General features: G+C 42.8%; 1 protein-coding gene across 1 annotated transcript in view; it reads left to right on the forward strand.

Moving 5' to 3' along the window:
• Positions 1 to 15,488, forward strand: part of USP46 (ubiquitin specific peptidase 46) — a 73,475-nt gene that overhangs the window by 51,110 nt on the left and 6,877 nt on the right. The window contains exons 5-7 of the mRNA XM_017540274.2: positions 1,245 to 1,321; positions 11,600 to 11,683; positions 14,163 to 14,360. Coding sequence (XP_017395763.1) covers positions 1,245 to 1,321; positions 11,600 to 11,683; positions 14,163 to 14,360 — 359 coding nt within the window. The remainder of the gene's footprint in view (positions 1 to 1,244; positions 1,322 to 11,599; positions 11,684 to 14,162; positions 14,361 to 15,488) is intronic.

Raw genomic sequence — 15,488 nt, forward strand, 5'->3', positions numbered from 1 at the left:
CTCTGTCATCCAGACTGGAGTGCAGTAGCATGATCTCAGCTCACTGCAACCTCCATCTCACAGGTTTAAGCAATTTTCCTGCCTCAGCCTCCCTAGTAGCTGGGATTACAGGCGCGTGCCACCACGCCTGGCTAATTTTTTGTAGTTTTAGTAGAAATGGGGTTTCATCATGTTGGCCAGCATGGTCTCAAACTCCTCACCTCAAGTGATCCACCCACCTCAGCCTCTCAAAGTGCTGGGATTACGGGCATAAACCACCATGCGCAGCCCCTGTGTGTACTTCTAAAAGTATAAAAGAGTTTATCCACATCTCTGAATATTTCTTCAGGTAATTTATGGAATTTTGGGTCATACGGTAGTGGTCACACTTTTAAAGGAATGTTGTTTTCATTTTGCTGCCAATTGACTGAGCACTTGAAGGTTGTTGCCAACTGTCCTGCTACTCCAGGAACAAGACAGTAAAATCCCAGGGTTGTTGGTGAATTAGTAGAAAGTAAGCACTTATTCAGTGAGCCTTGAGATATATGAGATCCAGAATTAGTGAGGAGTGAGCTGTTGACAGCTGAGAGACAGCTGGGGCCACTGAACCAGCTTGGCTGAGAGCCGTCCACAGTATGGCGAGCCTGTGTGAGCCCAGGCTTCAGACCACACAGGTTTGGTCATTGTCATGGACAGCACAGCACTCTGCATGTGATGACCACTTCCTGGCCAAAGGACAGCTTTGTGTGTGGTTAGTGCGACTCCAGCCCTTGCCTGTCAGGCTCCCTAGCCCCCCACAGGATTTGAATGATGGGGCAAGGGCGAAAGGGAGTGATTTATCACAAGGGACTGGCAAAAAGTGGAAACAACTCAACAAGGGATGTTCATCTGGGTGGTAGGTTTTGTAAGTCTCTTTTCCATTCTCCATTTCCATTTTTATCACTCTGCAATCTGGGCTGTATGGATATTTAATGCTTCCTACTTTGAAACAATGGGAGAAATGAATGGAGAGGAAGAGAAATCTGGTTGAGTTTTAATTATTAAAAGCTGTTAGTCAAAACTGGGATAGGGAGGAGGTTAAACTGAGAATTTGAGGTTTTCTCTAGATTGGGTTGTTTTTGAGGTAACTTGGTGCCAATGAGCATACATGTCCATGCAAGACTTTAGCTGCAGTTACGGTTTTTATTGCAGTTACCTATACATGTTCAAAGTTTTATCTACTACATATTTCATGCCTCATACCTTTTTTCCTGTTTTTGTTTCAGGTTAGTAGCAAAGATGAAGATTTTCTTGATCTTTCTGTTGACGTGGAGCAGAATACATCCATTACCCACTGTCTAAGGTAACCTTATGAACTCTGAGGTGGTTTGAGCTTTTGATCAGGCTTGTAACTAAGTGGGAGAGAAAATCCCATATTTCTTCAGGACATAAGCTTTCCTTCTCTTAAACCAGTATGACCCTATTATTTTCTATGTCTCCTTTCCCAAGAGAGATTAAAAGTAAGTATATGTGCTCTGGAGAAGAGTCCCACTGAGAAAAAAGAGCATGAAGTAGAAGTTATTAGTCATTAAATTTAAAAATAAAATGTTAATCTTTAATGCATATGTAGGCTTTGGCTTTCATCCGTGTTTCTCTCTCTCTCTCTCTGTCTCTCTGTTTTTCATATGATTAAGTTAATAAAAGCTACAGATGCCTACCATTACTCTTTTTCTAAGATAATCTATTTTATTATTTTAAATATTATGCATTTTGGGCTGAGAACCAATGAGGGAGTTGCCTGTTACTCCATCTTTTAAGCATTCTGTGGAGAACATGCACGGAAAGAAATTCTTCCTCATGAGGATGGAGAGAAGGTGAGGAGCCCTCAGTATAACAATGATGATTTCCAGGATTGCCATAGACATTGTGTATTGACTTATGCATTGAAAACATGCTCAGAGTTGCTGTAAAGACATAATCCCCTTTGAGCCACTCATTCCCTTCTGTCTTTCTTTCAACAAGAGGTCATTAATGCTTATAATTTGTTGTTGTGTTGTAGACACTGGGGATAGAGGAGTGAACCTGACGAGGCCTGTGTTTTCACAGCACTTACATTCTAGTGGGCATGTGCAGATGATGATCAGTGCTTTGAAGGAAACAAAACAGGCCTAGAAAGTGGCTGATAGTGGAGGTGCCTGTGAAGACCAAGCAGTCAGAATGGGCTTCCCCAAGGCTTGGGGTATCCCAGCGGGGTGTCAGAGACATTGTATAGTATCACAATTTTTATGAGTAAGGACCAGATGACAGACATTTTATTTCAGGAGCTCAGGTTACTTGGAACCTTTTAGAAGAATAGATTAAAGTGATTGGCTGTGGTGATTGCAGTTAGAAGGCCATCTTTTAAGGCGAAGGCACCAACAACAGCTTGAAAGAGCTTCTTGGTTCAGCTGGTTGTAATGTACTGTGTGATTTGGGGGCTGATTGCTTTCCCATTTCCCAGGGCTCTGAGGGTTTCCCACCTTGGCACTGATAGTTACCTGAGTACTTCCTATTGGTTTGGCATTTCTGCTTGTGTCCAGGTGTCTAGGACAAGCTTGTAATTTCTTTGTAAGGAATTTTTTGGTTATGATGGCCTCTTTTTTCTTATGAATGGGTATGAATTTCTGTATTAGTCCATTCTCACATTGCTATAAAGACATACTTGAGACTGGGTAATTTATGGAGAAAACAGGTTTAATTGACTTAAAGTTCTGCAGGCTGTACAGAAGGCATGGCTAGGGAAGCCTCAGGAAACTTACAAACTTGGTGGAAGTGAAGGGAAAGCAGGCACATCTGCACATGGCAAAGCAGGAGTGAGAGAGCAAGGTGGGAAGTCTATACACTTTAAAACCACCAGATCTCATGAGAACTCACTCACTTTCTTGAGAACAGCAAGGGGGAGATCTGCCCATGATCCAGTCACTTCCCACCGGTTACCTCTCCCAACATTGGAGATTTCAATTTAACATGAGATTTGAGTCAGGACACAGAACCAAACCACATCATTTTGCCCCTGTTCCCTCCCAAATCTCATGTCCTTCTCACATTTCAAAACCAATCATGTCTTCCCATGAGTCTTAACTCATTCCTGCATTAACTCAAAAGTCTAAGGCTAAAATCTCATCTGAGACAAAGCAAGTCCCTTCTCCCTATGAGCCTGTAAAATAAAAAAATAAGTTAGCTACTTCCAAGATACAATGGGGGTACAGGCATTGAGTAAGTGCTCCCATTCCAAATGGGAGAAATTGACCAAAACAAAGGGGCTACACTCCCCATGCAGGTCTGAGACCCAGCAGAGCAGTCATTAAATCTTAAAGCTCCAAAATAATCTCCTTTGATCCCATTTCTCACATTCAGGGCACACTGACACAAGAGGTGGGCTTCCAAGGCCTGGAGCAGCTCCACCCCTGTGACTCTGGAAAGTACAGCCCTCACAGCTGCTTTTGCAGGCTGCAGCTTTTCCAGGTGCACAGGACAGGCTGTTGGTGGATCTACCTTTCTGGGGTCTGAAGGGCAGTGGCCTTCTTCCCACAATTCCACTAGACAGTGCCCAAGTAGGGACGCTGGGGGGGTGCTTCAACCCCAGATTTCTCCTCTGCACTGCCCTAGTAGAGGCTCTTCATGAGGGCTCTGCCCCTACAGCAGACTTATGCCTGGACATCCAGACATATTCATATTCTCTGAAATCTAGGTGGAGTTTCCCACACCTCAGCTTTGGCCTTCTGCTTAACCGCAGGCCCAACACACGTGGAAGCTGCCGAGGCTTGGGGCTTGCACCCTCTGAAGCAACAGCCCAAGCTGTACCTTGGTGCCATTTAGCCATAGCTGAAGCTGGAGTGGCTGGGATGGGGTGCCATGTACTGAGGCTGCATAGAGCAGTGGGGGCCCTAGGCCTGGCCCATGAAACCATCTTTTCCTCTGTGAGAAAACATTTTTAATGATTTGTTTTCAAGGCGTAATAAATCTGAGTACTGTCAGCCAGCCTGTGGATGTGAAAAACTGCATGGCTCATGCACCTGGAAAGTCACGATAAGTGAACAGGATGTCGAGGAGGGGGTCAGCACGTAAAAGGGAAGAAAGTTTTGTTATTGGGAAATCGAAACTTAAGCAGGGAAGGAGACCGGGGTATGACTTTATAGAGGGATAATGAAACTTAGGCAGCATTAGGGAAGATTGTAACCCCCTAGTACTCAACCAATGAGGAACTGGGGGAAGGACTTGGCATGCTGTGAAATAAATTACCTACTGAAATTACCTGCTGTAACCGCCCCAGGTATGCCTGCCTACCAGTACCTGATCTTGTAAGACTGCCACTAACACTCCTGTTTCCACTGTTCTTTGTGTCTCCAAGTCTATCCTTCAGATTTGGAAGAGTGAGTTTGTTTCTCAAACCTCTTAGGCCTCCAGGCATGTGATGAGAGGGGCTGCTGTAAAGGTCTCTGAAATGCCCTGGAGGCATTTTCCCATTCTCTTGGCTATTAACATTTGACTCTTCTTATGCAAATTTCTGCAGCCTTGAATGCCTCCCCAGAAATGGATTTTTCTTTTCTACAATATGGTTGGGCTGCAAATTTTCCAAACTTTTATACTCTGCTTCCCTTTTAAATATAAGTTCTAGTTTGGGGTCATTTATTTGTTTATACAAACAAGCATAGATTGATAGAAGCAGCCAAGACACATCTTGAACACTTTGCTGCTTAGAGATTTCTTCCACCAGATACCCTAAATCATCTCTTTTAAATTCAGAGTTCCATGGATCTCTTGAGCAGGGGCACAATGCTGCCAGTCTCTTTGGTAAAGCATAACAAGAGTGACCTTTACTCCAATTCCCAATAAGTTCCTCATTTCCATCTGTGACCTCCTCAGCCTGAAATTCACTGTCCATATCACTGTCAGCATTTTGGTCACAACTATTCAACAAGTATCTAGGAAGTTCCAAACTATCCCACATCTTTCTGTCTTCTTCTGAGCCCTCCACACTGTTTCAGCCTCTGCCCGTTACCCAGTTTCAAAGTTGCTTCTACATTTTCAGATATCTTTATAGCAATGCTCTCCTCTTGGTACCAATTTTCTGTATTAGTCCATTCTCACACTGCTGTAAAGACATACTGGAGACTGGGCAATTTATGGAGAAAAAAGGTTTAGTTGACTCAGTTCCACAGGCTGTACAGGAGGAAACTTACAATCATGGCAGAAGGTGAAGAGGATCAGGCACAATATTTGTATGTTGGCAGGAGAGAGAGAGAGTGAAGGGGGAAATGCTACACCCCTTTGAACAGACAGATTTTGTGAGAACTTACTATCACAAGAACAGTAAGGGGAAATCTGCCCCCATGATCAAATCACCTCCCATGAGGTCTCTCCCCCAATGTTGGAGATTATAATTCCATGTAAGATTTGAGTGGGAACACAGAGCCAAACTGTTATCAGTTCCTAACATTCCTGTGAAAAGAAGCCATTTTTGATTTCCTAAGGTTTTATAATCACAGGGCGTGGAAAAAGTTAAGGGTGTACCACCATTAGTTGCTGATGAGGGAATGGGGAGAAAGCCATTATATGCTCATTCCCCTCCTTGGTGAGAATTTGGAGTTAGGGAGATTGGCTGCTTTTCCTCTTTTCCAGGAATTACTGGAATTGTTCAAAAGTGCAGGTGGCAGTGGCTGCAGATTTGAGATCAGCCAGGTAAAGTGTGAAGTGATTAGTGATAATTTCAACCATTGGGGAACCTTGTTATAAGAAATAGAACTGAGGTTTAGGTTTCCATAATTTTTTTTTCCTGGAGAAATGTATATATTGGTTATGCATACCTGATTAAGGTAGGCTAGAGGCCCTTGGAAATGTTCAGGCTAGGGTGGGTGAGTATGGAGTAGCTTCTGAATCCCTTTTAAACATGTTCGACTCTGTCTTATTGGACTGTGCAGGCTGATATCTCTGAAATGCCTCCTCCTCCCCTGTTTTACATCACACATAAACTAGACCTTGACCAAGTCAGCTATACTTGCCCTCACATGGGATGTCACCTCCATAGCAGAAAGAGAAGCCTGGCAGGTGTTACCACTTACCACTCAGAGTTCTATGATGGGAGAAGGATGTGCGGTAGAAAGATGCAGGGAACAGATGATGTCAGTGGAGTCGTTAGTTTTCTCTGTCTCTGAGACAAAAGAGAAGGAAAGGGTGGACTCTTGCTTGCCCCTTTCATGGTTTAATGCGGATTGCATTTTTGAGGTTTTGTTTTTTCAACTAGAATTACGCATTTTCTTCTCTGATGTTATGTCTGCATATCTCTTCTGATACGATGTTTCATTTATTATTTCAATAACTTAAAAAAATTAAAAATTAAGCTAAAAGGGTGGGATTTGAATGTAAGATCTTTGCTGCCTTCTTCCAGAAGATTTTTAGGTGGCGAATTATAATGTACTTTCACTGAATTTTTGTTCCAGAGAAATGATATAAATAGTGTTTAAATTCAGGATACAGATCTGGAGAAGCCATTAAGTCTGTATAATAGCTGAGTTATAATTCTAATATTTCAAATCTCAGTGACTATGTCTCAGGGAGAGTAAGCCATTTGTGTCACAGGAGAATACCGGGAAAAATGTTATTTCCTTGTGAAAAGTTCAGGGATGGCCTCAGGCAAAAACTTAAACTACGTGATATGTGAAGTTTATCTTAATTATCTTTGCATGGCCTTTTGTGTCTTCCACTTGAGTGCTCCTTCCCAGAATCTCCCCTTTCTTCTCCAAGTGCTCAGTGCTCTAGAACCACCTTCTCCTTCCTCTATCTCCCTCTCATTTTAAATTCCCATTCTCCCAGTGCCAACAAGATCCCAGGTTATTGGGAAGCACTGGAGCAAAGGCTCTCTGTCCTGTGGAATAACCCGGGAAGATTTAAGAACGTAATGCCACGGGGCGCTGTGGCTCATGCCTGTAATCCCAGCACTTTGGGAGGCCGAGGTGGGCAGATCACGAGGTCAAGAGATCGAGACCATCCTGGCCAACATGGTGAAACCCTGTCTCTACTAAAAATACAAAAATTAGCTGGGTGTGGTGGCGCGCACCTGTAGGCAGGAGAATTGCTTGAACCCGGGAGGTGGAGGTTGCAGTGAGTCAAGGTCGAGCCACTGCACTCCAGCCTGGTGCCTGGTGACGGAGTGAGACTCTGTCTCAAAAAAAAAATAAAGAAAAAAAGAACAGTAATGCCTGGGTTCCACCTGGAGAGATTCTGGTGTAATTGAATGGAGGGAGAGTGAGGAGTGGAGGGGTGCGGGATTGGCATTTGGGATTGTTTTTAAAGCTCCCCAGATGATTCTAATGAGCAGCCAGGAGGAAAACCACTGCACTTGATTCTAGGACAAAATTTCCTGACTGGTGAGTCAGGGAAAATGGGTTAGAGGTATGTATTCATCCCTTCAGTTCCCGGGAGGCTATGAGGACCTGGCAGTGCCAGAGCCCCATGGCCAGCTGTAGGAGCAGCCTTGTCAGTATATCCTAGTATATTTCTCATGTAGTATTTCTGTGTGGATCCTGACATGGAAATTATCAGGAAGCATTGCTTAAGGATTTTTAATATCAATTTTGAATTATTGTAGGGAGCGAAAAAGTAGATTTTAATTGAACATGTATCAAAGACATTAACTTGAACACAATCGCTGTGTTTACAATAAATGATAGCCTTCCCATCGAAAAACAGTCTTTCTCCATTTTTTTCAAGTTTTAAAAATATTTGCATAAGGCTTTAGTGTTTCCTTTGTAAAAGTATGCATTTTCATATTAGATTTGTTCCCAAAGTGTATTTACTTTCTTCTCTTTCTCCCTTTCCTTTTCTCCCCTCCCTCTCTCCCTCCCTCCCTTCCTTCTTTCCCTCCCTCTTTCCTTCCTATATGAGAAAGGGGGGAAAAGTAGAATGAGGAGTTTGATCTATAGCTAACTGTGATCGACTAATTGAGATAACTCACTACTTTCACACCAGCCCTGTATTAGTCCATTCCCACATTTCTGTCGAGACTGGGTAATTTATAAAGAAAAGAGGTTTAATTAGCTCATGGTTCTGCAAGCTGTAGAGAAAGCATGGCACTGGCATCTGCTTGGCTTCTGGGGAAGCCTCAGGAAACTTACAATTATGGCAGAAGGTGAAGGGGGAGCAAGCACACCACATAACTGGAGCAGAAGCCAGTGGCTGGAGGAGGGGCTAAACATTTTTAAATGGCCAGATCTCTCAAGAATTCACTCACAATGTATGGGGAGGATGGCACCAGGAGGATGCTGCTAAACCATTCATGAGAATTCCGCCCCCGTAATCCAGTCACCTTCCACCAGGTCCTACCTCCAATATCAGGGGCTACAATTGAATATGAGATTTGGGTCGGGACACAGATCCAAACCGTATCAAGCCCAAAAGTGTATTTTTCAATCAGGTTTTATTGCTGCTCTGCCTCTTCTTAAAGCAATACAAAGAATTTTGTGTTTTTCTCTCAACCTCTCCTCTTTGCTTTGGTAATTTATCCCAAGTGTTGGAAAGAGCAAATGCCCCCTTGACTTTCTCATTGAAGAGTTTCCTCCACCACTGTTGCCCACTTTTTTTTGGGGGGGGGACGGAGTTTCGCTCTTGTTACCCAGGCTGGAGTGCAATGGCGTGATCTCGGCTCACCGCAACCTCCGCCTCCTGGGTTCAGGCAATTCTCCTGCCTCAGCCTCCTGAGTAGCTGGGATTACAGGCACGTGCCACCATGCCCAGCTAATTTTTTGTATTTTTTTTTTTTTAGTAGAGACGGGGTTTCACCATGTTGACCAGGATGGTCTCGATCTCTTGACATCGTGATCCACCCGCCTCGGCCTCCCAAAGTGCTGGGATTACAGGCGTGAGCCACCGCGCCCGGCCTGTTGACCACTTTTGATCCAACAAATATAGAGCATTAACTGAGAGCTCCTCTGGTCTCAACATTTACTGCTGTAGTCCCCTCTCTTCTCCTAACTCACCTTCGTTTTTACAGTTCTCAACTCATGGATGCCCTAAGAGCATTACTCAGTCAGCCGGCTTCTTTGTAAAAGGAGTCTTTACATTAGCTACTAACTTCTGTTGTGTTTCCATGATTCCTTGCTTGTTGCTGGGCTTTCTTTGGCTCTTGTGACCCTTTAGCTTGGTAGTGTGGCTTGTCTGTGGTAGACATTGGGAGGATATGAAGCCCCACCATGCCCATACTCACCTCACCCCCTCTGCTCCCCCATTCCACTCCAGTTAATCCCATGCAGGCAAAACAAAATTCCACAGCAGTTACTCAATTGAAGTATTCATTCAGCTAAGTATGAGTCTGTTTTATGCACCATGTACTTGAAACCTGAAAGTTGAGTGCATTTGCATTCTAATGGTTTTCTTGCCTTTCGATCCTCTCCATTTCCCGCTCCACCATGCTGTCAGAAGTGGAATTTCTAAAAAGCATAATCTATGTCTTTTCTTTGTTGAGACTGTTGGTGAGGGTCCATGCTGGCTTCTTGGTCGCATATTCAAGGCTATGTGACTTGCCACCTGATATGGTTTGGCTGTGTCCCCGCCTGAATCTCACTTGAATTGTAATAATTCCCACATGTCAAGGGTGGGGCCAGGTGGAGATAATTGAATCATGGGAGAGGTTCCTCCCATACTGTTCTTGTGGTAGTGAATGAGTCTCACAAGATCTGATGGTTTATAAATGGGAGTTCCCCTGCACAAGCTCTCTTGCCTGCTGCCATGTGAGATGTGACTTTGCTCCTCCTTTGCCTTCTGACGTGATTGTGAGGCTTCCCCAGCCATGTGAAACTGTGAGTCCATTAAACCTGTTTTTCTTTATAAATTATCCAGTCTCAGGTATGTCTTTATTAGCAGCATGAGAACGGACTGATATGCCGCCGCTGCTATCCCCTCCCTCCAGGCCTCTGCACTGCTGTGTTCTCTCTCTGGAGTCCTTGACTCTTATTCAATTGTTCCCCTGGCATACTTTCCCTCTTTGTGCTTTCTCCTGGACTTTACACCTGCTTCTGTCTTTGTTGGTTTATTCATTCAATCAACAAATATTAATGTGTGCCATTGTGTGTTGGGCATATAGGAATGACAAGGCCACTGCCCACATAGAGGGGAGGCAAGTAATCGAATGACAGAAGAATGGGTTCAGATGCTGGGGAGAAACAAGGCAGCAATATGGTAGGGGCTGGATAGGCTTGGAGAAAATGGTCAGAGAGGTCTTCTCCAAAGAGGGGATGTTTAGGCTGAGTGCCGAACAACCAGTTCAGCCAGCCGTGGAAGCCTCTGGGAGGAAGCTCTCAGTGCTGAGAAAATAGCACCTGCAAACATCGTAAGGCAAGAAGAGGATATCCCAGGGCCAGTGCTGCTGGAGCAGAGAGAAGGAGGCTGGGTGGATAGTACACTGGAAACTGTCGGAGGGTTTCAGTAGGTTACATTTCATGTAATGCTTTCTGTTGAAGCTGTAGTGATCGTTTTATGTTTCAGTTGTTCATTTGCATGTATCTCTGTTAAAATGTGAGCCATATGAGGGCGGTTATTCTCTGGATCCCCAGAACGTAGCCCAGAGGACTGACAGTAAACATTTGGGGACTTAATGAATGAAAGAATCTGTGTTTTCTTTTGATGTGTTCTGTGTAAATGGTAGAATCATTTAACACGTTTAACAGTTTCTGTTCAATAAAATCTGATCATTATGGTTCTAGGACACTCTATGAACAAGGAAATGTCACAGAATTTTTCAAAACTGTTGGGTATTAGTCTGGATGTTCTTTTCAGCCTTTGAAGCAGTACCACAGAAATGTTAAGTAGAATATCGATGGCTGGAAAAGAATGAAAATTAAAAATGACATTTAAAAAATGAAAATCATAAGTAGCAGAGTAGAACCTCATGATAAGGCAGATACACATGTGACAAACACAATGGCTTTTGTTCTCCAAAGGAGGCAGGCGAAAGTTCTTATCCTCTGGCAGTGGAGTGGTGGGGAGCAGGGGTTGGTAGGAGGTGGTCATCTGATTAATTCAGGATTTTCCTTAGTTCAAAAAGAGGGCAGTTTTGTATATGGTTTGAATTTCATTATCTTCCTACTTTCATGCTCTTTGAAAATCTTTACTACCACAGAGAAATATTGTTTTTCATTAACTACACAATAATGTCACCTTGCATGTTATGTGATTGACTTTTTTGGGCCTAAGTTTTAGTGTTTATGATGAGCTTTTACTCTCGATAGTATTTTTCTATTACAATTTTAATTTCTAGCTTATAGATATTCTTCGTTAAATCACGAGGTTTTTTTCTGAATGCAGTTGGAAACCCTAGTTTATATCTGCCTGTGTTCCATTAAATAAAGCTATATTTGAAAATCTCTCATGGTAAATTTATGATTCAATGAAAAGATAGTGTCTGTCAGCATAATGGCACCTAGACTTTGTATTTGTATTTATTATCCTGTAGTTTCTCCTACCATCCTAGTCTTAAGGAGGATTTTTTTCTGATTACTTCTCAAATTTTTACTTAAAAATAACCCTGCAGGTTAATTGAGGGATTTAAAACATGGTATGCCAAGTAGATTTGAACACTTTTTAAAGATGAAAATATTTCCCTCTACAGAGACTTCAGCAACACAGAAACACTGTGTAGTGAACAAAAATATTATTGTGAAACATGCTGCAGCAAACAGGAAGCCCAGAAAAGGTAGGTGAAGATTTAGCTCAGGGGTGGCTTTGTGTAGTGAGAGGGATCCAGACTGTGGGGCCCAGCAGGGTTGGCTTTGAATCTCAGCTTCCTGGGCTCATAGCCATGGAGCCTTGGGGAAGTCAGTTACCCTCCTCACCAGTGAAACTGAGACAAGAACGCTGACCTTGGAGAGGACAACTTGGAGAGTTGTCTGTCCGATTGTTTACTCATTTGTTCATTCATTCAGTCATTCAACAAATATTTGTTAAGTGCTACCATGTGCCAGATAATTGTTTATGCTGGATAAACAAGTAGTGATAAAATATAATCACTATTCTCTTGGAATTAAAGGTAAATTGTAGAAAGTACTCAGAATAGTATACAACCAATAGTAGACCCCCAATATTATTTTCATTTGTATTGCTTAAACATTGGGACCTCTTTTTTAGAGACAGAGGTTTAAAAAATATATATCATTTCATAAGGACTTGTGAGGAAATTATTAACACATCAGTTAAAAGAATAAGTGATAAGAGGCAGGGCACAGTGACCTGTAATCCCAGCATACTTTGGGAGGCTAAGGCAGGCCAATCACTTGAGGTCAGGAGTTTGAGACCAGCCTGGCCAACATGGTGAAACCCCATCTCTACTAAACATACAAAAATTAGTTGGGTATGGTGGCTTGTGCCTATAATCCCAGCTACTCCGGAGGCTGAGGCAGGAGAATCAGTTGAGCCCTGGAGGCGGAGGTTGCAGTGAGCTGAGATTGCACCACTGCACTCCAGCCTGGGTGACAGAGTGAGATTTGTTGCACAAAAAGAAAAAAAAAAAAAAACAAAACAAGTGATAAGAAAGTTAGAAAGTTACTGCATTCTGAATTGATATAAGACCCAGGGTTCTCCATTTTTTTTTGTTTTGCATACCAGACAGTTAAAATCTGAAATAACCAGTTATTCCCCATTAGTCTGCCCCACAAGCCAGGAAAGTTGCCATTTCAGTCTCCTGCGAAGGCTTCCTGTGAGTTAAATCTGTCTTGGCAGTGGTTCTGGAGTATTCAAGGCAGCTGGCAGATGCTCGATACTGCTGTCTAAAACCCTCAAGGGTCTAGACCTGAGGTTGAGATCATCTCTCTGCCCAGCCTTCCCAGGCCTTCACCCCAAACATGTACAACTTTCTTTGCTGCAAAACTTATACAAAGTTAGTCACTGTTGCAGTCAGGTATCAAGGAGGTAGGCAGATACCTTTTGTTAGTGAGAAAGGTCACTCGCGTCTGCTCGCCGTCCTTATAACCTCAGTCTGCCTAAGACTGGCCTCGGGTCTTTCTTTGTGGCATTTAGACATTTTTGTTCAGCCCTGGAGCGTTTATACATTACAACGTTTTGTATTCCTGTAAAATGTGGGGTTCCCCGTAATTCTTATTTTTCTACTGATGTTTTACTTGCTTATTTTTATGACCAGGGCTTTTTCTTAATAGGTTCCTTAAAACTATTCTTTTAAAATTTGTCCTTTTCACATACTATGCATTAAAAATGTGCACAAACTAAACAGCATTTACACTTAATTCAGTATATTCATGGAATGGGGGGCTGAAAGGAAACTGGAAGACCCTCCATTCTAGCAGTGTGCACTGCATAAACTGTTACCTTTGTGACTTTTTACTGAGCAGAGTTAATGGTCACCTAGTAAAAAAACTTTGTATGTTTATATAAGTTTGGGAAATCCAACATCAGACAACAGAACAATCCCTTTACTGCAGGATTTCTCAAAATCTTCAGTCTGGTAATGTACACTAGGATCTTCAAAGCAGAAAGTAGCATCGTCCAAACTTACCTGGCCACAGAAACACCACATCTGTTAACATTTCCAGTGCTCTCATGAGCCCAGTTTGGGAAATGTAGCCCTAAGCCAACCCCTGCATTTTATAAATGAGGAACTAGAGCTAGAGAAAGGAAAGGACTTGCCCAAGATCACAAGGGTCGGAATGATGGTGAGCCTGGCACGCTTGGTGTCCCGATGCCCAAGAGTGTGTGTCAGAAGCATCCACCCCCCTGCCAGTCCTCAGAACCTATAAGTCCAGCCGTCGGCACTGTCCACCTTGTCCTCTTCCTAGCCTCCTGTTCTCAAAATCTCTCAAACCTCCTTTCCATCATCTCGGGGTAGATTGTCCAAATATCATTCATCTCTGGAAAGCACAGGGAAGTGATGGAGAACAATTTCATAGCCTATTTTTATTTGTATGAAAATTCTGGAACATCACCTTTCACCAGAGACACACCATTGTACATTTCTCCTGCTGGAATGCTCCTGGGAGCCAGGGATATAGGATAAGTCAGCTCTGCATAAGCCGGCATACTTTTATCCTTGCACACTATTTGGTTGTTTGCTGGTTTGAAGTTTGATAGACCTCCCCTCCTGTTCTGTTTGTGCAGATGGCACTGTATTCTCTTCCCCTAACAGGTGTTGGGTACAACTGATTTTCTATTTCATGGTTTCTTAGGATGAGAGTAAAAAAGCTGCCCATGATCTTGGCCCTGCATCTAAAGCGGTTCAAGTACATGGAGCAGTTGCACAGATACACCAAGCTGTCTTACCGCGTGGTCTTCCCTCTGGAGCTCCGGCTCTTTAACACCTCCAGTGATGCGGTGAACCTGGACCGCATGTATGACCTGGTTGCTGTGGTTGTTCACTGTGGCAGGTAAGGGCACGACCAGAAGCAGGTGCACAGGGTAAGTGTAAGGTTGCCCCTTGGCTGAAATATATCCAGCGGCACCTTTCCGGTGCCGTGGCACTCAGCATTTTTGGGATCTCTTCCAAACTCTTACTGCTCATCTCAAAAAATATATAAACATGCCTTACAGACACATTAAAAAAATAGCATTCCAACAATGATCATCTAAATGTTCTATTATGAGAGAAATAATAAATCTCCATTGCATAGAAATAATTGTTCTGAGGAATTTGAAATAACATGGAGAAATAAATGTCTATGCTGTGATTTTAATTTTTAAAAAGCCAAGTTAGATTTATAGTATGATCTCAAAAGCATTTTAAGATGTGTAAATAAAGACTAGAAGCTAATGGATCAAATTTAATAATGTTTTGGCACTTTGAGTGATTAAAAACATTCTTAAAAAATATTCTTTGCTATTTTTGGTCTTTCCCCAAATTCTAAAATAAGTATATAATCAGAAAGAAGAAAGTAAGAGAGAGAAGGCCTCTAGATACGGAGAGGCAAAGCATTTTGCCAAAATTTGAGATTTTTTTTTTTATTCCGTAATTTGGTATAAATGCAGAAGAGTATATTGAAAATTCACCTGTTTGTTATTCTTTGCTCAGCTGGGCCAGCTTTATGTTCTACCTTGGGGATAGGCACAGCTTTCCTCCTGCCCTCGTAGGTTTTAGATTGGGGCATATCACAGAGCAAGAGTCTTTTTCTTCTCCATCTGCTGAGATCGATTATAGTGAAGACAACATTACCAGGAGACTACCATTGCCATGTGGAGGGATGGATTGATTTATTTTTTAATTGTGTACTAGGGTGGATGGTATCAGAAACTGTAACTTACATCTGAAGCACCCCATATTTTGTCCTGTGTGTATTAACTTTAAGTCACTGGATAGTTTCTTGCATTCTCAGTAAAATTGTATGTATTGGATAGTTGTATACCAGTCTTGTGGTGTTCTCCCTGAAAAACAACTGTTACTCTTTTGAAGAACACAGGGTTCCAGATCACTGGAACCTAGCCTTGGGTGCTGGACGAGGCCTCACACTGGTGTAGGGTTGGAGAAGGTCTTAGGGCAGGCAGAGCCTGGGACTTGGTGG

Source organism: Cebus imitator, unplaced genomic scaffold, assembly GCF_001604975.1.
Source record: "Cebus imitator isolate Cc_AM_T3 unplaced genomic scaffold, Cebus_imitator-1.0 Scaffold124, whole genome shotgun sequence".
NCBI lineage: Eukaryota > Metazoa > Chordata > Mammalia > Primates > Cebidae > Cebus > Cebus imitator.